The 23,848-nt window shown below is 45.4% G+C and overlaps 1 protein-coding gene across 1 annotated transcript in view; it reads left to right on the forward strand.

Moving 5' to 3' along the window:
- The window catches only part of fkbp16 (FKBP prolyl isomerase 16), a 184,074-nt gene that overhangs the window by 22,285 nt on the left and 137,941 nt on the right, over positions 1-23,848 (forward strand). The window contains exon 3 of the mRNA XM_078530410.1: positions 14,209-14,297. Within this exon, the coding sequence (XP_078386536.1) occupies positions 14,209-14,297 (89 nt within the window). The remainder of the gene's footprint in view (positions 1-14,208; positions 14,298-23,848) is intronic.

Below are 23,848 nucleotides of genomic sequence, written 5' to 3' on the forward strand. Positions count from 1 at the left end.
CCTGATAGGACAACCCACTTATACCAGGAATCAATCCAATCCACCTTCATTGTACCCCCTCTAAGGCAAATATATAATATGTCAGACACCAAAACTGTACACAGTTCTCCAGTGTAGTCTCACCAAAGCCCTGTATAATTGTAGCTAGATCTCCTTGCTCTTGTATTCCAACCCCCTGCAAGAAAGGCTAAAATACCATTTACCTTCTTAATTACTTGCTATACCAACATGTTAACTTTCTGTGTTTCTTGAACAAGATCTCACAAATTTTCCTGCTCACCAACATTTAAAAGCTTTTCATCATTTAAAAAAAAAATTGCTTCTCTATTCTTCCTATTCAAGTGAATAATCTCACAATTCCCCATATGACATTCTACCTTCCACCATCTTGCTTACTCATGTTATGTATCTCTAGATCTTTGAAGATTTGTACTGTCCTCCTCACAGCTCACCTTCCCATCTGGCTTTATATCATCACCAAACTTGGATACATTAGACTCAGTTCCTTCATCGATTCCATGAGGGCTGGGTAGGGAGTATCACAGCTGGGACATGATACTTTGCTCACCTCAAGTCTACACATAGAAAACAACTCACAACCTTAGTGTAGTAAAATGATCCCTGTACACTTCACTGGGCTGTAAAGAAATGTCAAGCAGTTAATGGAGAAGGTTACCAAAGACATAAATTTTGAGCAGACTTTTGAAAGTCAGGGAGAGGTAGCAAGGCATAAGGATTTAGAAAACCATCTCAAACTGTTCTAGTGTGTGGGATAAAGATGACTAAAACTTCTCTCACTGAAAGAGGCCAGAGTTGGAAGAGAGAGAGAGAAACTTACGTATGGTAGATGAGGGTTGAGAAGGTAATGGATTCATAGAGAGAGATGCAAACCACTATGAGGATGTGTTGATAAGTAAACAGATGGGCAAAAACAGGATTTAGCGTGTGCAGCAGAGATTTGGCAGGTTAGGATTTGAGCAGAGTAGTGTTACGATCAGGTGAGGAGGGGTTGAACAGCTTCCCACTTTTCCCTCTCCTCGTTTGATTGCAATAGAGGTTTTGTGAAAAGGATATACTTGCCAATTCAGTGAGTCTTTAACTGTTTATGCGCTATGATCATAAAAGAAGGAAGCAGATAGGTTTTCTTGAGTTTAACAAGAAAGAGGTTAGCTTTATTGAACTTAAACTGATGTAAGTAAAATAATAAAACACACACACACACACACACACACCAAAGAGATCTCAGAGTGGAGAAGGGTAGATTAATCAAATTAGAGTCCACAGAATAAAAGAGGTATACAGTCTGTTGGTGACTCAGCTGGCTTCAGGCTGAATTTGGCAATCTTGCATCTTTCCCTCGGTGGTTCTGATCCTTCTGGCATTGTGCAGATTTGAAGATGTAGAAGGCTGATTTGGCTGATCTCCTGGAGACTGTAGTGTGTGGTTTATTTCCTTCAAGAAGTTTCTGTCTGCAACAGGGGCTTCCATGGATTGTCATGGTCAGCAAACAGGGTTCGAATCAAGGTGGATTGGAGAGAGAGGGAGGAAGGAGGAACCCACTAGGGTCTTCTCTTATCAGCGTCTCAGCTACTTGTCCTCTGACTGCAGAGAAAGCAGAAGCTTAAAATACTCAAAGGGTGGACCTGTCACATGACCGTCAGCCAGTGATTCAAACATGATGGTTACTAGTCTATTCCCCATTGTAACTTAATCAATTCATGTCTGGCAGTCCCCTCTCTCAGCCTGGGTTCCATTGTTCAAGTGATTGCACATAAAGCATATTCCTATTGTAGCTTGATGAATTCATGTCTGGCAACCTCCTGTTAAATGTCCCAGGTAATTGCCTTGATGCCTTGCTAATGAGGACAGGACATGTGGCTCACTCATATTCTCCTGAGTTCATTGTCTTTGATGGGGTTTTGCAGATGTGGAGTCTCCGTCTCAGCAGATTGGAATGTGAAGGGTACAGTGATGTAAATTGGGTAGCCATCTTTGGTCACAAGCTCAAGTCACACTTAGCCCCTGTTTTAAAAAATCTCTGGGCAGAATTTTCTATGCCCACTGGGGTCAGGTATGTTTGGCAGCACAGGCGGCAAAATGCGAGAGGCCAGAAATTGATTTCACAATGTCGTGAAACCAGTTTGTGATCGTCCGCCCAGGCTATCAGTGGCGGACCACGTTCATCACCATCGGATGCCAGGGACCTCATTGTAATACATCTGCATATCATTATAAGGCCAGCCCAGAAGCATCCCTCACACCCCACTGGATCATCCGTCCAGGTTGGCATGACAAGTGTGATGTGCAGAAGCCAGGACACTCCACCAGGGCCTTGCTCCCATTGTGGACATCCAAGGAGCAGAAGATGCTGAAGGCCATCAGCAATGGCACACTGGAGGAACATCCATAGCTTGCTGGGTGGATTCTCATGGACACGACCCTGCTGCAAAGCAGCTCATGGAAGTTGGAAAGTCACCATTGAGGGTCTGCTCACAACAGCTGATAGTTGAGGGGGTGGAGAGGAAGGCCCAGCTGTGTTTGGGAGATGAAGATGTACCGGGCAGGGTAGGAGAGGAAGGTCTATGATTGACTGGGAGAGGAAGAAGTGTCAGGATGGTGTGAGGTTGGGAAGGAGGGAATGAAGGTGTCAGGATGCGGTGAGGTTGGGAAGGGGGGGGATGAAGGTGTTGGGGGAGGTTGGGAGGAGGGAGGGAGTATGGGGGAGCAAGGGGTAATGGGGGAGGAGATGGCAACTGGGGAGATAGGTGTGAGGGAGGTGGAAAGTGTAAGGGAAGGAGCTTGGAGGGGGGAAGGAGTGCAGAGAGGGGAGGGGTAAGGCTGGAGGAAGAAGTAACGGTGGAAGAAGGAGTCGGGAAGGGAGAAGGAGTAAGGCTGAAAGTTGAAGTAAGGCTGGAGGAAGAAGTAACTGTGTCTGAGGGAGTCAGGAAGGGGGAAGGACTAAGAGTGGTTGAAGGAGTGAGGGCGTCTGACAGAGTCAGGAAGTGGGAGGGACCAAGGGAGGGGTGAGTCCTGTGGGGGTAGAGGTTCCAAGGGGGGAAGGGGTCTAGAGGTGGGGATGTCCAGGTGAACGTGCAAGGGAGGGCTCTGATGAGTCCATGTCTGCCTCCTGGGTAGCGAGCTGAGGGTTGGCGTGGTATGAGGGAGTGGTGAGAATGACCAAGGGCAGAGTGAGGCGGTAGAGTAGGAGGGTGAGGGTAGTTGGTGGGGACTTGGACGCTGACACGGACCCTGGGTGTGCGAAGCAAGAGGTCGGGGAGGTGAATGTGGATGGGGGTGTGATTTTCGGGAAGGAAGGGAACGTGCACATTCACCAGGACATCCCCAAAGGAAAAGGATTGTATCTGGTAGGTCACGGAGGGGAGGTGGAAGGTGATGCCAAAGGGGTCAACAGTGATGGGGGAGAGGAAATGGGTGACTGGGGGAGGGGAAAAAAATGGGGAGCACGTGAAAAACTGAATCACCACCATGCTGTTTAAATCAAATGTAAAATGAGAGTCGTGGTGGGTGAGATCAGGTGTTGCATGGGAGTGTGATCAGTGGGTGGGCGGAGATGCAGCTCAGATGGACAACTGAAAGTGAACCCCAGCAGACAGCATTGAAAATGCTCAGGACAGTGAGATTATTGTGATACGGGAAGGATCCCCGTGTGTGGGAGAGGCTTGCACGAGGCTCCCAAAGGCCCCGCCACCCACAGGATTCCCTCCAGAATCACACATTGGCCGGCTGCTCCCTCTGCAGTGACAGAGCATGAGGTTGAAGGGTTAACAGGCAAAAGGGACTCGGAGGGAGAGGACAGCCTCGGCCCATGTCCTTACCAGTCAGTGCGATGGCACACTCCTCAAAGTGAGTGAGGGGCCTAGTGTGGGACACTCCTCCATCGGTCTGCGACATCTCCCTTCATCACGCCAAGTGCCATATTTAAAGTGCAGCCACACGCACACCCCTCAGTGCTTCCAGCCCAGGACTGCTGCACAGAAGACAAGATGGCCCCAAAAGGCAAAAAGACAGCATCTCCCCGGGTTAGTGACGCATCCTTCAAGCGCCCACCATGATGTCCTCTCACCTGCTCTGGCCGCTGGATGGGCAGCAGCATCACCAATCCAGCATGGGACACAGTGGCAGCGGTGGTCACTGCCAATGCCCTGCAAAAGAGGACAGCCACCCAGTGCCAATAAAATATGAATGGTCTCATCCGTTCTGCCAGGATAAGTCAATCTTCTCATCACTCCCAAATCACACACTCTCAAACCCATCTCACATCCACAGGGGTCCTCACGCCTCAAGGGACAACATTGCTAATTCTCACACACACCCTCACATCTCCATCAGGCTCATATCCTCTGGAGTTCACGTCCTTATCCTGTCCATGGCTCTACTCACCACACAAACATTCCACACAGTGCCATGTGTCCTGCTCACACTCTCTCCATCTGTTTTCATGCAGGAGAAGCCTGCTCACACCAGCAGGGAGAACTCCCAGACCGGGGGTGGAGTGGCACACATTAGGCTCCTCACTCACATTGAGGAGTGTGCCATCGCATTGACTGGTGAGGACATGGACCCTGCCGCAGCGACGGTGAGATCGGTGGCGAATACCCACATGAGGATCCTGTGCCACATCATCCCTCTCTCAACGCAAATATGTGCTCTCTCTCCTGCTTTTGACTCTACTGCCATGCACTCATTATCTCTACTTTGGTTCACAGGGAGCTCTGCCAAGTGACCGACACCCTCAACCAGCCTGTCCCTCAGCTCCATCCACGTCCTCACCTCCAGCCAAGAGGACACCTCCTCCATTGAAGAGCCAGAAATAAGCAGCCTGGAAGACCCATCACACCCACACCCTCCACCAGTGCAGAGACACACACCTTGCTAGGACCTAGATCTAGAGCAGGCTTGTGTTCACAATCTGGTGGTCACCGCACGGACACGTGTCCGCAGCAGAAGGAGGCAGGTTCAGCCGAGCTCCCTGGCACTCGGAGGACTGCTGGGGAAGAGGCATCTGTGAGGTCTGAGTCAGATGACGAGCCTCTGGATTCGGCCTTCCAACTCACTGTGGAGAGTCAGCGGAAGGCAGGGGACCATCATGCAGAGCTGTTGGAAGCCCTCAGTAGAGTGGCCCGCGAGTTGGAGTGCATCTGCCTCCTCTCTGATGAAGTGGTGCCCACATGTGCATGTATGGGGGTCTCCATGGGAAGGATGGAGGATTCCATGGAGACCCTGGTCCAACAGAATGGAGAGATGTGCGCAAACCTGCACTCCATCGAGGGAATCATGGGTGAGTTCCTGCAGTGGCAATGCGAGAGGGGAATAGGGCACCTTGATGTCCCTCCAGGTGCTCCTTCCCCTCAAGGAGTCAGACCGGGGCCCCTTGGCTCCCGAAGAGAGGAGGAGCAGCAGCTGGAAACCTCTGGGTCATCGGCTCAGAGGCTGTCCTTTCCCTTCAAGTACCCTTTGCTTATGAGCCCCTCAACCTTGTCCTCTGTCACTGCAGAGGGAGGAGCTGGCCAATGAGTGACTCTGGAGGGAGGTGTGTGTGTGGCAGGGCCTTTGGGAGCCTTGCGCAAGCCTCTCCCACACACACGGATCCTTCCTGTATCACACTCACCTCAATGTCCTGAGCATTTTCAATGCTGCCTGCTGGGGTTCACTTTCAGTTGTCCATCTGACCTGCATCTCCGCCCACCCACTGATCACACTCCCATGCAGCACCTGATCTCACCCACCACGACTGTTGTTTCACTTTCCATTTAGACAGCATGGTCTGGATTCAGTTTTTCATGCGATCCCCCATCTTTTCCCCTCCCCCAGTCACCCATTTTTTTTCCCCCATCACTGTTCATCCCCCCCCGATATCACCTTCCACCTCCCCTTGGTGACCTACCAGCTACAACCCTTTTCCTTCGGGGATGTCCAGGTGAACATGCACATTCCCTTCCTTCCTGAAAATCCACCCCCCACAACATGAAGCTACCTGACCTCGTCCTTCTCGCCCCCAGTGTCCATGTCTGCCTCCGAGACCCCACCAACCACCCTTGCCGTCCCTTATACACATACCTTCGAACCCTTACCCTCCCACCCTCCTGCCTCACTCTGCCCTCAGTCATTCTCACCATTCCCTCGTACCATGCCCACCCTCAGTTCACTCACAGGAGGCAGTCATGAACTCAACAGAGCCCTCCCTTGCACATTCACCTGCACATGTACCCTTTGGACCTCTTCCTCCCTTGGAATCCTTTCCCCACTTGGAACCCCTTCCCACCGGAATCCCTTCCCCCGGAACTCCTTCCCCCCCAGAACTCCTCCACTTCAGTACTCCTTACCCCTCTGGAACTCCTTACCCCTCTGGAACTCTTCCCCACACTGGACTCCCACCCCCACCCTGTTAGTCATTCCCCCCACTGGACTCCTCCCTGTTTAGTCCTTCCTCCCTCCCAACTCCTTCCTCCAGCCTTACTTCTCCCTCCTCCCGGACTCCCTCCCCTCTCTACACTTCTTCCTGCCTTCGAACACCTTCCCTTACACCTTCCTCCCCTTACACCTAGTTGCCGTCTTCTCCCCTGTTACCACCTCCTTTGCACCCTCCCTCCGACAACTTCATTTCCCCCTTCTCAACCTCACCACCCCCAACACCTATGTTCCCTCCTCCCAACATCACCCACCTCGACACCTCCTCCTCTCCCAGTCGATCCTAGACCTTCCTCTCCCACCCCCCGGTGCACCTTCCTCTCCCAAACATAGCTGAACCTTCCTCTCCCTTCACCCCTGACCATCATCCATGGTGAGCAGACCCTCAACGGTGATTTTCCAACTTCCGTACGCTGCTTAGCAGCAGAGTCATATCCGTGAGAATCCACCCAGCATGCCGTGGACCTTCCTCCAGTGTGCTGTTGGTGCCGGGCTCCAGCATCTTCTGCTCCTCGGATGTCCATGATGTGAGCAAGGCCCTGGTGGTAAGTCCCGATTTCTGCACGTCTCAGTTGTCAAGACATGTTCTGCCCCGGTGTATTCTCCCACCGACGTGGGCGGACGATTCAGCATGGAGCGGAGGGGGAAGTTCTGGCAGGCTGGCCTTATAGTGTAGATGTATTACATGCAGATGTATTGTATGTAGATGTATTGTATGCAGATGTATTACAATGAGGCTCCCAACTCCGATGGCGGGAAACGCGGCCCGCCTTCAACAGGCTGAGCGGATGATTGCAAACTGGTTTCATGATGTCGTGAAACTGATTTCTGGCCTTCTCGCCATATTGTTCGCTCACGCCACTGAACACGCCTGATGCCAGCGGGCATGAAAAATTCCGTCCATTGTTTCAGAACCTGGTGCCTTCCTGCCTTTTCTCTTCCAAGTCCCTGTTAGATATTATGTAGGGGCTTTGGCTCTTCACTAACATCTGCTAGTAGTACGCTGGGTATATTAATGCCAACAGACACAGTGTTTGGTGGGCTTTGGATTAAATGGGAGGTCAAGTTCAGCCCTGGGTTCCTGGAAAAATAACATTTCACCAGTTGCTGAGATCGGAAGCTTGTGCTACACAAGTTTCTGTTACTCCACGGCTGCCTTGCCTGTGAAGTTCTTGTGGTGTCCAAGACCACTAACATCTAGAAGGACAAACGTAGCAGATACATGGGAACACCACAATCTGGAAGATCCCCCCCACCCTGTCAAAGCCACTCACCATTCTGACTTGGAAGTAAATATATCACCGTTCCTCCACTGTTGCTGGGTGAAAATCCTGGAACTCCCTCCCTAACAGCATTGTGGGTGCACATGGACTGCAATGGTTCAAGAAGGCAGCTCACCACCACCGCCTTCTCAAGGGCAATTGGGGATGGGCAATAAATGCTGGCCTAGCCAGCGACATATCACACCCTATAAATAATGTTTTAAAAATACCATGGGTTTAGTATTTCCATTTCTGGTGCATTGATAAATCATATTTTTGAGATGATGGTGAGTGATAAATTGCCCTTGAGCCATTATGGGGCATATGGGTTCTCCTCCTGCGCTTTGACTTTAGTGGCTTCTAAAGCTGGATTGGTGGGTTTGGGGAGATTTGAAATTTGGACTTCACCATTTGGTTTGCCAATGAGTAATTCCACACTGATTTTGCTGGTATTTCCCTGGTGGTTTCCACAAATGATGTTCATTATAGAGTGTTTTACTCTCCTTTTTTTACCTTGGGAATGGGTTTTTCCCGAAGTTGCTCATGTCCTCTGAGACACCACCGCCCTCCCTTGTGGCACTTTGACTGGGTCAGGTGTCTCCCTCACTTTCTGTTCATCAGCTTGGGAACTTCCCTGGTCCCTATTAAAATCTTGGAAGAACAACTCTGCTAACCGTACTTCTGCTGCATTTCCTTCAATCCCTGCTGCTTTTGTTCTAGCACCTTGGCTTTCTTCTGGCCCTATTTTGGCCGTTTTAACATGTACGGGCTCTACCCTGGCCTCTTTTAATTCTGCCAACTTTCCTTTAGCTTCTTTAGTCCTTACGGGGTCTATTGCCTCCTGTGGGACTTATGGAAATCCCTCAGCCCTCTGCACCTGTGCAGAATTTTACTTGTTCCCCTCGGTCTTCCCAGTTGCCATGGACTGCCCTGGGATCTTTGTGGATAATAAAGCTTATACCAGGCTAAGTCATTCCTTAGTAAAAGGGCCACCCCCTGCATGGACAAGCTTGGGATCACACCCACCATTACAAGCCCCATAACTAGCCTGGTCTGCAGGTAAATTTTTATTAAAGGAGCTTCTAAAGGAGTGACTCCCTTGACGAGCACACTGCTAATTAGTCTGCTTTCTGGTGGAAAATCTCCATCTCCTGCCACAAGCAGTTTGCAAACAACCAGTGTCTTGGAGAATGCTAATCTAATTTCCTGGCTTTTTGGAAAAATTAGGAATCATTTTCCGTTTAATGATATGCATTCTGGCCCTTGGCTCCATTGGCTTATATCCTTTATGGCCATGGATGCTGTACAGTGCCCCTTGTTAGTTTCTTGGCATACCAACAGTTCTCCCTCAGGTGGCCAGGCTTATCCCACTGAAAGCACACTGGGCAGGCCCCTATTGGTTTACCATCTTGGTTCCTTCTTTTAAAAGTTAGGGATTGATCCACATGTCCTTCATTTATGACCTTTTCTCTTGAGCCTGCTTCAGCTTCATCTACCTCTTTCCTATCGTTCCCTAGCCAATAAGAATTACTGGATCCCAGTAATTACTGGATCCCAGTGTACTTGAGTTAGGGGTCTATGTGTCAACTCATAGTCGTCTGCTTTGATGGCTTCCTGCCTGGCTTTGGAGACTCTTTGCTCTTCCTCGTGGGTTTTTAAGGAAAGTGGAAGGGAGTTTTAGAACTCAAGAATTACATCTCTGAGGCTTTTAAAAGTGGACTCTATCTTGGGCGCTTGTATCCATTAGTCAAAAGCAAGTTGCTTAACCCTTTTGAACTCGATGTAAGTTTGTGCAGGATGTTTTCGGAGAGTTCAGATATTTTGGTGGTGTACTTCTGGTACCAGTTCATAGCATTTTTGGTCACTTCATAGTTTGATGAATTCTTGTTGGAAAAGAGGGAATAAAACTCATGGGCTTTTCTTTAATCTGCTTTGCAGTAGCAGGGTCCGGCCCTCCACTGGCCACTTCAAATGCTTTGCAAGATTTTCAACTGAGACAAAAAAATGCTTCCACATCCCCCTCATTGAACTTCGGTGTATATACTGGGAGTACTTTGAGAGCTCAACACTTGTCCTGAACTAGGGGCAGTTCCCGCACTAGTGGTTCATTCACTGGGCACAGTGGGTCTTCCCCAACTCAGTTCAAGCTATCTTAACTTTCTTTCCTGCCTCTCCTTCTGGGAAACCTTTTCTTTCTCTCTTTAGTGGAATTCTCTTTCCTCCTTCTGTTTCTGTCTCTCCCTATCCACTTTCTATTTTCTTGTCTCTCTCTTTTGCTTTCCTGGAATTCTAGCTCTAGTCTCCACTGTTCTTTGCCAATTCTGGCCTGCCTGTTTCAGGTTCTACCCCTGCCTCCAGTTCTTCAAGTTCAATTTCAAAATGGTTGGCCACGAGTTTTAGAATTTTGGATTTCATAGCTTTTGGTGGATAATTATCTCCAAATGCTCCTTAACTCTTCAATGGATAGAGTTTTTAAACTGCCCCAGGTTATTTCACTCTATTCTAGGAAGGCACTGGCCTTGAATGTGGAAATTTTTTGTACTGTAGCATCAAAAACCACAAGAAAATCTACATTGAAGTTTTAAAATTACCTCAAGGGATCAATTTTGTTTCCCATTTCCAATTTCTCGATTGTCTGTGGGTTCGACCACGAATGTAGAGCCCCCAAATTTCTGTTACGATCATTTGAAAAGGTGTCAAATGGCTGCCCTCTTTGCTGTCCCCTAATTTAACTGCAAGAGGCTCTTTTTTTAAAAGGGCATACTTGCTAATTCAGTGAGTTTTTAACTGTTTATGTACTGTGGCCATGAAAGAACCAATCAGACAAGTTTTTTTGAGTTTACCAATGAAAAAGGTTAACTTTATTATACTTAACCCAGCCTAAGTAAAAATAACAAAATGCACACTAACTTTCATGCACACACACACAAACACAAATGCACACACAAATAGATCACAGGGTGGAGAAGGATCGATTAATAAAATTATGGTCCAGAGGAATAAAAGGGGTGTACAATCTGTAGGTTGGTGACTCAGCTGGCTTTAGGCTTAACTCGGTGATCTTGGCACTTTCCCTCAATGGTTCTGAACCTTCCAGTTTAAGGAGTAGGCCTGTCACATGACTGTCACCCAGTGATTCAAACATAGCTGTCACTGGTCTATTCCCCCTTGTAACTTAATCAGTTCAGGTTTGGGAAACCTCTCTCTTAGCCAGGGTTCCATAGTTTAAGTGATTGGGTTTAAAGCATATTCCCATTGTAGCTTCATGTCCGGAAACCCGAGGTAATTGCCTTGATGCCTTGCTAATGGCGACAGAATATGTGGCTCACTCATATTCTCTTGAGGTCATTGTCCTTAATGGGTTGTTGCAGACATGGAGTCTCCATCTCAGTGGATTGGAAAATGGAGAGTACAGTAATGCAAGTTAGGTAGTCATTTTGGCTGTGCGTTCAAGTCATACTTAGCATCTGTTTTTAAAAAACCTGTTTTCCAAAGGTCCAATTCAGGTTTCCAGTCAGAGAATCAAGTTAAACTTAGGCTCAGATTTTCCCTATAATGGAGATGCCCTCCATCATGGTGAAAATCCCAGAAATTCTAAGTCCCACCCTGAACATGACATTACCTATTTTGGGGGGGCAGGGCTGGAGTTTGGCTGGGTTTTGTGCACCTACGGTTTATGTGGGTAGCTGACTATTTAAGTCACCAGCTGTGTCCACTGAAGTGGGATTTTGGAAGGTCAGGAGTGTGAAACCTGAAATGTGCAGACTAGACGGGGTAAGAGGAGGTCAGAATTTGATGGATTAGTTTGGATGGCCAGGGTACCCATTTGAAAAGGTAAGGTACCCCTTTGGGTATGGTCCCAGGATACCTTTGGGAGAAGTGAGGCACCTTTTGGAAATGTTAGAAGTAAATGTGATTGTGTGTAAAGTGCATAAACTCATTGGAACTGTCAAAGCTGTCAAAGAACTGCCAAATGAGGTGAGTTGACATGGAGGAGGTAAGGGCAAAGGGTGGCGGGTGGCAGGTGGCGGGCATGGGTTGGCACTAAGTTGGCATGGGACTATAAAGGGCCAAGGGGATGTGGGGGGCATAGGGGTATGAGGGCCCTAGGGGTGGGTGGGAAGCATGAGTTGGCATAGGTTGGCATGGATGGGGCATGAAGAATGTGTGGGGTGAGAATTGTATGGCTGTTTTTTGTTTTAATCTTTTTAAAAATAACTTAAACAAAGTGCCAGGTCACAGGGTCAGGCCTTTTCGCCAAGCCCGCCTCTGCAGCCAATAGGCTCTGCACTCATTCCGGGGGCAGCTGGCCCCACTTCCAACCCAACTCACCACCCCCCCTCCCCGCCCCCCACCCCCGGAACGAAAATCTGAACTGCAGGCTGCCATTTTTAAAGGTCGTGTTCACAGAGCCGGGAATTCTCCCGTCTCAGTAGACCCGACCCAGGAGCAAAAATATGCATCTTTGTTTTAAAAAGTCTCTGTTTTAAAAGTTCAATTCAGGTCTGCAGCTGCTGGATTTAAAAAAAAATCATTATTTGGCATAAAGCATTTCTCGTGGCAGTAAAAATTGAGAAGCTGCCAAAGGACAGTGTTGGGCAGAAGAAACTGGGTGGACCATAATTTTGAGTGAGTGCTTAACAGTAGCATGGGTGAGCTAAATAAACCAATTAGTACTTCTGATCTAGATGGGATTGGTGATGGATAGAAAAGAAAATTTGAAGTTCAACCCAATGTCACAGCCGGTCCCTGGGTGAGGTCCCCCAATTTCTTATGATCCTGAATGAGATACTCCAAATGGTTAACTTCCTGAACGGGACCTCAATTCTTTTATGCTCCCGGATGAGGAGGAATGAGCAGGCTCCCATTCTTTATTTAACCCCTTTGGCTGGTCACAACAAGGTTAATTTAAAAGGGATCCTTTTGGATACCTTTTTCCAGTCCAAATGTAATATAGTTTTAGAAGGAGCCAATTTAACCAGAATTTCTTGAGTCAAAGAAAGAGTAAGTTTATTAGTTACTAAAAACCAGAGAAAACAATAATAAAGACACAACACACATACATACAGATCAGAAATGAGAAGTTGAGTCAAAAAGTAAAAGTTTTTTTTAAAAATATATACAAATCAGTCCTTGGCTTGTCCATGAGGAGTAGATAGCAAAACGATGCAGCCATTAATTTGGGTGATACTGGTATATCTGACTTTGGCTCTTGAGCAGTTGGTTTGGAGACACTTAGCTCTGCAGGTTAGCTGAAGGAATTGTCCTGTTTCCTTTTTGACTGTGGCTTTGCTGACTTGTGCCTTGCCTCCAGCAAGAGAGAGAGAAAGATGAGAGAGACTTTTACCTGCAAGCTGCAGGAATGCCTAGTTGCTGATCTTCTGCTGTGACCTTCACAGCAGACATTAGCACACCAGAACTAGAACACACTGAGCAGGTTTGCAACTGGCTTATTAACCCATTTCCTTGTGTATTCCTGGAAGGGAAAAACAAAGATATTTCTCACCCAGAATCTGCTTTCTTACAACTCAGATCATTTCCACATTCTGAGATATAATCCAACAGGGGATGGTCTCTGCTAAAATGGTAATTAGTCTCCATTGCCTCCACAACCATAGGAGACTATAGCTCAGTCTTTTGCATTGCATTTCTTCCTTTCAAGTGTCTCTGCCTGAAGTAGGCCTTGACATCTTTTTACACACAATTTTGAAATTCCCTGGACTAGTCAGTCAAGTATAATCCGCACAGGAATTTCCCAGAAAGTGGTTGCTTTACATTCTCAGCCAGGCTTTGCTTGTATGTCATTAAAAAAAAAACACATATCTTCCTTTAAAAAAGTTCAATATGCCCATAAGTAATTTGGGCTGTGATCCGCTTTCATGGCACCAGGTTAATGGAACACTGAGGCTGAGCATTGTTGCACTTACACTGACTGAGCAACTGGAGTGTGGACTTGATGGCTAGGGTGCAGTTTTTAGTGGGAGCTGAACAAAATGGATTAATCTTTGCCAATGCCAAGCTGGACAAAGCTCTTATGCCTTCAGGGCTTGGTGTGGGACAAACAGTTGGGCAACCCAATGATGGCTGTGGGGCCAAGGATGTTGGCTGTATTGTTCAATTGTTCCGTGTTTGATTATGTGAGTCTGTTTAGTATTGATGCTCACTGTGCTTGATTGGTTAAACCTAGGTGTGGTCTCAAAAGTAAGCAAACTGCAGAAATTGCTGGAAGCAAGAACTGTAAGCATGGAGCAGACATTTTAAAGCACTGTGAATAAAACCTGTTACACATAGCATTATCTCTGCATATATAAAATATACAGTATCGGAGAATCTTTGCTTTTCAACTCTTATAATTCACATCAGGCCTCTATTCATCATTTTAAAAAATATCCTGATGTTCAAAAACAATTAGATTGCTGCCCAAGAATTGATAATACCGCAAGACACTTTGTACAATTTAGAATATTTGTAACTCATTACACCAATTAATGCCTTAATATTTATTTACTATCCGTAGGCTCTTGAATTCTGTGCGTTTTCAATGCAATTGGATGAAGTTGCTCTTGTAGTCTCTGATGCACAGTATGCCTACGGTCACACTGGGAGGTAAGGTAACATGTTTATATGACTGTGTGCTAAGAGGAGATAAAAAATGAACTTTGAAGGTATTGGGACAACAGAGGATCATAGATCAAGGGTATTCAACGTTCTGGGAAAATAAGTAAAAAGGAAAAGGAGGTGGGGTAGCTTTGTCAATAAAGGAAGGTATCAATGCGGTGGTGAGTAGTAATATAGGTGATGTGGAATCAGTTTGGGTGGAAATAAGGAATAGCAAAGGGGAGAAGGCACGGGTGGGAGTTGTCTATAGGCCCCCGAAGAGTTGCCTCACTGTAGGACAAAGTATAAATCGGGAAATAATGGAGGCATGTAAGAAGAGTGCTACAATTGTCATGCAATCTGCATATTGACTGGACAAATCAGATTGGCAGGGGTAACATGGAAGACGAATTTGCAGAGTGCATTCGGGATTGTTTCTTAGAGCAATACATTACAGAACCTACCCGGGAACAGGCTAATTTAGATCTAGTAATGTGTAATGAGGTGGAATTAATAAGCAATATAGTAGTTAAGGATCCTCTAAGTGGTAGTGATCACAACTTGGTAGAATTTCAAATTCAGTTTGAGGGCGAGCATCTCGGGTCTCAAACCAATGTCATCAATTTAAATAAGGGCAATTACAGAGGTATGAAGAAAGAGTTGTCTAAAGCCGGCTGGAAAAATAGACTAAAGGGAAGGTCAGTGGATGAGCAGTGGCAGGCATTTAAACAGATATTTCATAACACTCAGCAAAAATTTATCCCGGTCAGAAAGGATGACCATGAAGGTGGTCAAGGAGAGAATCCTATCAAAATCTAAAGCATACTAAGCAACGAAAACTAATGGTAGGCCAGATTTTGGGAATTTTTTAGGAACCAGCAGCGGATGACTAAAAAGCTAATAAAGAGGGAGAAAATTGATTCTGAAAGTAAATTGGCAAGGAATATAAAAACAAACAGCAAGAGTTTCTATGGATATATAGAAAGAAAGAGGGCGGATAAAGTGAGCATGGGACCCTTGGAGGATGCGACTGGAGAATTGATAATGAGGAACAGGGAAGTGGCAGATAGTTTAAACCAATATTTTGCATCTGTCTTCATGGTGGAGGACGCTATAAACATCCCAAAGATATCAGATAAGCAAGGAGGTAATGGGAGGGAAGATCTTGTAACAGTCTCTATCACGAGGGACAAAGTATTTGACAAACTAATGGGACTAAAGGTAGACAAGTTGCCAGGACCTGATGGCCTGCGTCCAAGTGTTTTAAAGGAAGTGGCTGCAGAGATAGCGGAGGCATTGGTCAAAATATTCCAGAACTCACTGGATTCCGGGAGGGTCCCAGCTGATTGGAAAACTGCTAATGTAATGCCCCTGTTCAAGAAGGGAGGGAGACAAAAAGTAGGAAACTATAGGCTAGTCAGCCTAACATCTGTTGTTGGGAAAATGTTAGAGTCCATTATTAAGGAAGAAATAGCAGGACATTTAGAAAAGCTTAACGCAGTCAAATGGAGACAACATGGTTCTGTGAAAGGGAAATCATGTTTGACAAATTTTCTAGAGTTCTTTGAGGGTATAACAAGCAGAGCTGATAAAGGAGAACCAGTAGATGTAGTGTATTTGAATTTCCAGAAGGCATTCGATAAGGTGCAACATAAAAGGTTATTGTACAAGACAGGAGCTCACAGTATTGGGAGTAATGTATTAGCATGGATTGAGGATTGGTTAACACACAGAAGACAGAGAGTCGGGATTAATGGGTCTTTTTCAGGTTGGAAAGACTTAACTAATGGAGTGCCACAAGGCTCAATCCTAGGGCCTCAATTATTTACTATCTATATTAATGACTTGGAGGAGGGGGCAGAGTGTAATGTATCTAAATTTGCTGAAGGTACAAAAATAGGTGGGAAGGCATATTGTGATGGGTACATAAGGAATCTGCAATGGGATATAGATAGGTTGAGTGAGTGGGCAAAAACTTGGCAGATGGAGTTTAATGTAGGAAAGTATGAGGTCATGCACTTTGGTAGGAAGAATCAAAAGGCAGACTATTATTTAAATGGAGAGAGACTTCAAAAACGTGCAGCACAGAGGGATCTGGGTGTTCTTGTGCATGAAACACAAAAAGTTAGCATGCAGATGCAGCAAGTAATTAAGAAGGCAAATGGAATTTTGGCCTGTAATGCTAGGGGGTTGGAGTTTAAAAATAGGGAAGTCTTGTTATAACTGTATAGGGTGTTGCTGAGGCCACACCTGGAGTACTGTGTACAGAAAGGATATACTGGCATTGGGGCAGTTCCAAAGAGATTCACTAGGCTGATTCCTAGGATGCAGGGGTTGACTTATCAAGAACGGCTAAACAGGTTAGGCCTTTATTTATCAGAGTTTAGAAGTATGAAGGATGATCTTATTGAAGCATACAAGATTCTGAGGGGGCTTTACAGGGTAGATGTTGAGAAGGTGTTTCCACTAATGGGGGAATCTCAAACTAGGGGACACAGTTACAGAATAATGGGACACTCATTTAAAACTGAGATGCAAATGAATTACTTCCCTCAGAGGGTAGTGAATGTCTGGATTTCTCTACCCCAGAGAGTTGTGGAGGCTAGATCACTGAAAGTATTTAAAGAGGATGCAGATAGATTTTTGAAATATCAGGGAGTTGAGGGCTATGAGGAGCTGGCATGAAAGAGGAGTTGAGGTCTAGGGCAGATCAGCCATGATCTTATTGAACGGCGGGGCAGGCTTGAGGGGCTGAATGGCCTACTCCTGCTCCTATTTCTTACGCTCTTATGTTCTTATAGTAGAAAAGTGGACAAAGGTGAAAATGGTCACCAGCTGTTGATTGTCATATTAACATGAACCATATTTCAGATTTGACAATAAGCTTTTTATTTGTACCAAAGGCTTCATTAAGTCTTGAAGTGTAAGAAGTTTTAAGAAAAGTGGTGGGGGGAACCCTCAGTAAGGTAGCCAGATGTAGCTTATAATGTTATTAAATTGACCACTGACTGAGTAAATGGCTGTCTGTATGTGAATGCAGCAAAACACAGCTTTTTCTAATAAAACCTTTGTTTATACAGTTTCTAAATATTTAAGATGTTAATGTTTAAACAATCTTTCTCCAACAGGAAGTTGTAAACATATTTTCTGGCCAATCAGCATTTTTGATTTTTGTTTGTCATTTCTGCCATCGCGTTATTGGGCAGGTTGCAAGGGAGCCTTATTTTATTCATTGTGTGTGCGGAAATAGATGACATTTGTGGGTAGCAGCTTTTTTTAAACATAACAAAGAGTAAGAAATTGCATTTATCTAGTACTTGTCACAACCAACGTACATCTTAAAGCACTTTACAGTCAATGAGGTAGTCACTGTTGAAATGTAGGAAATACAGCAGCAAATTTACACATAGCAATGTCCCAATTAATGTAAAAATGAGCAGATAATCTGTTATTGTGATGTTGATTCAGGGATAAATATTGGCCAGGACACCAGGGGTAACTCACCCGTTTTTCTTTGAAATAATGTCACAAAATATTTTACATCCACCTGAGAGGCAAGATAGGCCCTCATTTTAACATCTTGTCCTAAAGGCAGCACACCCAGCAGCATAGCACACCCAGCAGTGTTGCACTGTAGTGTCAGACTTGATTTCAATGCTCAAGCCCTGGACTCGAACACACAAATTGTTGACTTAGAAGAAAGAGTGGTCAGAGTTGAATTATGTTAGACACACAATGTGCCAGGATATTCTTCACTGATTGCATGTTTTGCTATGTGTGTGTTTATTACCCTTGTTCTCCCCTCACCCCTGTGCTCACAGACTTACATTAATTCCCAGTTCAGCAATGCCCAGATTTTAGAATTATCATACTTATTTTCAGATCCCCCTTTGGCGTTGCCCCTCCCTATCTCTATAATTTCCTCCAGCCTTACAACCCTACGAGATTTCTGCGCTCCTCCAATTCTGGCCTCTTCGTCATCCCAGGTTTTCATTGGTTTGGAAAAAGGCGATTCTACCTCCAGCTGCCAAGGTGCTATAGTCCGGAGTTCCATCCCTAAACCTCTACATCTCTCTATCTCTCTCTATTACTTGATGAGACTCCTTAAAACCCAACTCTTTGACAAAACTTGGCTCACTGTCAACTTTTGTTTGATAATGCCCCTGTGATGTTTTACCACATCAAAGGTGCTGCATACATGCAAGTTGTTGTTGGCATTGGCACAGATCTGAACTCCATCATAAATTTAAAGTTCAAGCACCCTCTAATTTAGCAATTTAAGTTTCTGCATTTTGCTCAGATATGTAGATGAGATTCTGTCACTGATAGGGCTAACATTCTCACTCAACAAGTCTGACCCTTTAGAACCTCTCAAACCCATGGTATGGTACTTTTAAATGCACATTCACTTATACCATTATAATTATTATACCATTTTATTTAAACTCTCAGTTACATCCATAACCAGGCATCACACAGTGTTAAAAAAATTATGAAATTAGTCTTATGGAGGGTAAATTACAGTAAATTAATGCTACCCCGGGAACATTCCTTTCAAAGTTACATGTAAATGTACTGGTGAATGTGTTAGCCTTGGATCCAGACCAGCATTGAAGAACAAAGAAGTGAGTCTTTCATCAGAACAGACAACTGATAAGAAACAAGTAATAATTCTTTCATTTTACTACTTCTCATAAATGCTAGTTCAATACCTTTGCGATTACGCTGTCTAATCTTTAATAGTGAAGCAACTCGTAATCTCCTAACGTAATTGCTAAAGTGTGACTTAACGGCAGAGCACAGAGCATGAGAGATCCAATAATAGCAAATGCTTCACAGAGTTGTATCACCACAGACCTGAGTGATGGTAATCTAAGTGTGGCTGATGCTGCAGGATCACGTCTTGGTGGCTATTCTTAATCAACATTGTGACAGTCCCACTTCTCAAAGTTAGATTCCCAGTTGAGCAGGTAATAACATATATTTTCTTTTGAATGTTATCTACTTACATAACCAGCGTGTTCTAATACATTCACCTAAAATCCATTCAGCAGCACTTGTATCTAACCCCTCTGTGCTATTTTACCTTCCACTTGTAAATATCCAGGGCCACAGCCGTAACTTTCTGAACACAAGTGTGTTTGTCTTAACAGCCTGGAGCCTGGTGGGTTAAGAAGCTAAGCATACATTCAGAGAGTATGCCTTAGTGTCGCAGGGCCTGGCTGGTGGCAGTGAACTGAGAGATAAGCCTCACCAGATGTATGGCAGTATACCATAGATATCATTAGTTCATGGAAAGTCAAATTCATATATTGTATTCAGCCTGCCAGCATACACACTGCAAGTGTTAGCTTGGAATCCTTTATTCTGCTGCTGGCAGTCCTTCTTGAGAGCTCTACCTGATATTGCAATAACTGATGATCATTCCAGCTATTTAAATATGCAGCTTAAAGATGAATTACAGTGAAGCAGAGTCATCCAAAACAGTGTGCCGAATGGGATTTTTTTTGTTTGTTTAAAGGGGTTTATCTTACGAGGAAAGGTTGGACAGGTTGGCCTGTATCCATTGGAGTTTAGAAGAATGAGTCGTGATCTTATTGAAACATATAGGGTTGAATTTTGACCCCCGTTGGGGGGGGGTTGTGCCGGGGCGGGCGGGAGCGAGTGCGAACCCGATCTGTGCCCCGATCGGATTCGCGCCGCCATTTTACGTAGGCGGGCCAATTAAGGCCCACCCAACTCGCCTGGAAGTGCTGAGCGCTCCCTGTGCAGGCGGGGGGGTATTCCCTGAGCCGGGAGTGCGCTCTTTTGTGCATGCGCGCGGAAGGGCACAGAAATCTCCATGAGGCACAGAGAATAAAGCATTTTGAAAACTTTTAAAACATGTCCCCTCATGTGACAGTGTCACATGAGCTGGGATATATCAATGAATTTTTTTTTTAAATTAATTGAATTTTCAAACGCTTCATGGAACCTCATCCCGCCTGTGGATGAGGTTCCATGAAAAATGCGAAGGCCGCCTGGGCTCTTGAGGTTGGACGGACAGCTCATTTAATTGTTTAAATTCGTTTTTAACAGGCCATAATAAGCCTTTGACAGTTCGGCAGGCGTGCAGCCAAGTTGGCTGCGCGCCCGCCAACTGAAAATCTAAATGGTGCGCGGTGACACCCGCCCGACGCAGGCCCCGCCCCCACCCGCCGACCGGAGAATTCAGCCCATAGGACCCTGAGGGGTCTTGGCAGAGTGGATGCTGAAAGGATCACCCCTGTGGGAGATGGTTCGTATGCCAGTTGCAATCTTATCTTGAGTAACTGAGGTCTGATTCTGGAGGGTTACTTCAGGCTGCTTTATTTAGACTATAAATTCTACATATTTGATAAGCTACAAGGTAGGCACATCTATCTTTAGCACAGACTATTCCATCTGCACTCCAGAGTCTCTAGCACCGGAGTTGGCAACCTATGGCATGCATGCCAAAGGTGGCATGCAAGATGATTTCGTTTGGCACTCACACTTCTAGTCCAATGAACAGGTCAAAAAGTCCTAAAGAAAATAATATTTTGTCATTTACTTATCCCAAGATGGTATGTTACAGTGATAAAAGAGGTATAGAATTTAAATAGTAAATGCTTGTGTTTTAATCATTACTGGTATATTTTTAAGTCCTGATTTGCTGCTTACATCAGTATCACCGAATGTGGAACAGCGCATTGTGTTTGATATTGTCCGCCATGATTTTGTTCACTGTAAGGAAAGGATCATGGCAAGGATCACACTAAACTGGGAAGATCTGCATTTTAATTTAATTTTAAATGAAGCTTCTTAAGCATTTTAAAAACCTTATTTACTTTACATACAACCATAGTTTAATTATATAGAAAGAACTTATAAACGTTAAAATGTATTACTGGCATGCAAAACCTTAAATTAGAGTGACTAAATGAAGACTTAGCACGCCACTTCTGAAAGGTTGCCAACTGATTTCACTATTACATCATGATATACATCACTCAAAACCATAATTAGCCTAGTAACCCATTGTACTACACCTCCCCCCAAGTATACCATCAAATTCTTTAACAATGATGTTCAACTATTCCTTAGACTATTTATATTGCATTTTCCCTCCCACCTCCTCCCTCAAAGTCCACAGTTCAGAGGTTAAGTCTTTGTGGTGCCTTCACAACTCTCTGTGGTCACATGGTTGTGACTAATGAGCAGGAGTGATGATTTTGAACGAGGTCATTGGATGGGACAGCATTCTGGAAGCTGATCAATGTGTCCTTGGGAGCTTCAACCCAAATCATGTGGTAATCAAACATGTGTTCTCATAGGCGCCAATGAGACCAGGACTTTCCTATTTCGTTTGAAAGTGCCTAATGGTGTTTGGACAAGGTAGGAATGTGGATGCTCAGTTTGTTGAAGGATAATTACGATCCTGAATCCAGATTTACTGGCCTGGTGTGAAGGGGGCTAGAGTTTTGACTCCATGTCTGGAGGTATTTACCAGTCCTTCTGCTTCTCGCATAGACTGGTCTTCATGTTCCGCACCCTCTTGTGGTTCTCTGCTGTAACATTGGGCTGCAGGTTCTGTGGCAGGAGACAGACGTGTGTCTTCAACCATGGGCAATTCGGCTGGTGAAATGTCATTAGTTAGAGCTGCAACTGTGTACTGCAGCAGGTCTGAAACCCAGTCAGAATCATTGGTCATTAACATCATGATGGTCTTCATGGCTCTTTCAGCCTCTCCATTGGTTTGTGGGTGGAGAGCAGAAATGGTTACATTTGTGATCCCACAGTTGTCTGTGAATTCTTTGAATTGCTCATTGGCGAATCGTGGCCAGTTGTCCAAGACAATCTCGTCTGGAAACCCGCGTGCAGAGAATATGTTCTGCAATGCCCTGATCACACAGACTGGTGTGGAGTCTGGCAACTTCTAACCACCTGGAGTAATAGTCAACTGTAATGAGGTATGCTTTCCTCCAAAGTCGAAGAGGTCTCATCCCAGTTTCTTCCAAGGTCTGTCTGGAAAGTGAGATGCTAATCGAGGCTACATGAATGGTTGGCTATTAATTTTGCAAGTGTAGCAGGACAAGACAAAATCTTGGATAGCCTGTGAAATGCCTGGCCACCAGACGGATTGCTGAGCATGTGCTCTGCATTTCGCTATCCCTGGATGGCCGCCATGGAGTCTGTGCAGAATCTCTTCTCTCATCATCTAGGGAATGACCAGGTGGTGGCTGAAGACCAGAGGATCAACCACTATTGTTAGATGCCTGCGTTGTTCATGACACTTGCGTAGGAGCTGGTCAGCGTGATTTTATTTGGACCAACCTTCTTGGCAAAATTCTCAGGCTTGGACAGTCTCCACATGCTCCTTCTGTGCTTTTGAGACCTCTTGCAGCTTTCATTCGGAAACTGGTGGAAATTTATTATGGTTGATGAGAATGACATCGGAAAAAAGTATGAAATCCTGGGTAACGGTTTGACCCACCAGAGCTCTGGATAGGCCACCAGTTGTGGTCAGTGACTTTCCTGGCACATACACAGCCGCATACTGGTAATGTATCAACCTGAACCTTTATATGCGTAGGGGCATTTTGATGATTGCTGTGGAATTCATGAGGGTGATCAAAGGTTTATGGTCAGTCTCAATTTGGAAAGGTAAACCCATCAGGTGGTCAGAGAATTTCTCTACTGCCCATGTCACTGCCAATGCTTCCTCCTCTATGGTCACAGAGCATTGCTCCGTTTCTGTCAATGCCCCAGAGGCAAAGCCTACAGACTTTCTGTTGCTTTTCTTCTGGACTTGAATGAGTACAGCTCCAAGGCCTGTTTAGGAAGCATCGGCAGTCACCACTGTGGGCAGTGTTGGATCCTAATGTGCCAGCACATCTGTAGTCACATGCCTTTCTTTGATGCATCGAATTCAATGCCCCAGAACCACTGTTGGCCCATTCATAGGAGACCTCTTCAAGGTTCCGTAATGGTGGCTAGATTTGGAATAAATTTGCCAACCTGATTGACCATTCCAAGGAGCCTTTGGACATAAATAACCCAGCTTGGTTGTGAAAAGTCGCTGATGGCTTTCATTTTTTTGAGGGTCTACCATGATAACCCAGGAGCGGGAGTTTACCTGTGAGGGAGCGGAGCTACTGTATAAAGAGCAGAGCGGAGTTTACCTGTGAGGGAGCCAGTTCTCACCCAGACACTTGGAGGTGTTGAAATTTAAAAGGAATGATGTCAGGACAAGGGAGAGAGCTGATTGGTAGGTAGTGGGTAAATTTTCTTCCACTTTAAAGTGACATTACAGAAGGTAAGAGTCTCAGCATTTGTGTTTTTTAAGAAAAACTAAATAGTTTTCTACTTGGCTTAAATTTAAGGAAATAATCTTTTTATTAAAAACAAACAAAAAGTATCACAAGGGAGCTCAATCCCGTGTGTTGTACGGCCTGCAGCACGTGGGAATTCTTAGACACTCCTTGCAGTCTGGATGACCACATGCGCAGGAAGTGCCACTGGCTTGACCAGCCGGAGCAACGGGTTTCGGAGCTCGAGCG

The sequence above is a fragment of the Cetorhinus maximus genome, chromosome 26 (assembly GCF_964194155.1).
Source record: "Cetorhinus maximus chromosome 26, sCetMax3.hap1.1, whole genome shotgun sequence".
NCBI lineage: Eukaryota > Metazoa > Chordata > Chondrichthyes > Lamniformes > Cetorhinidae > Cetorhinus > Cetorhinus maximus.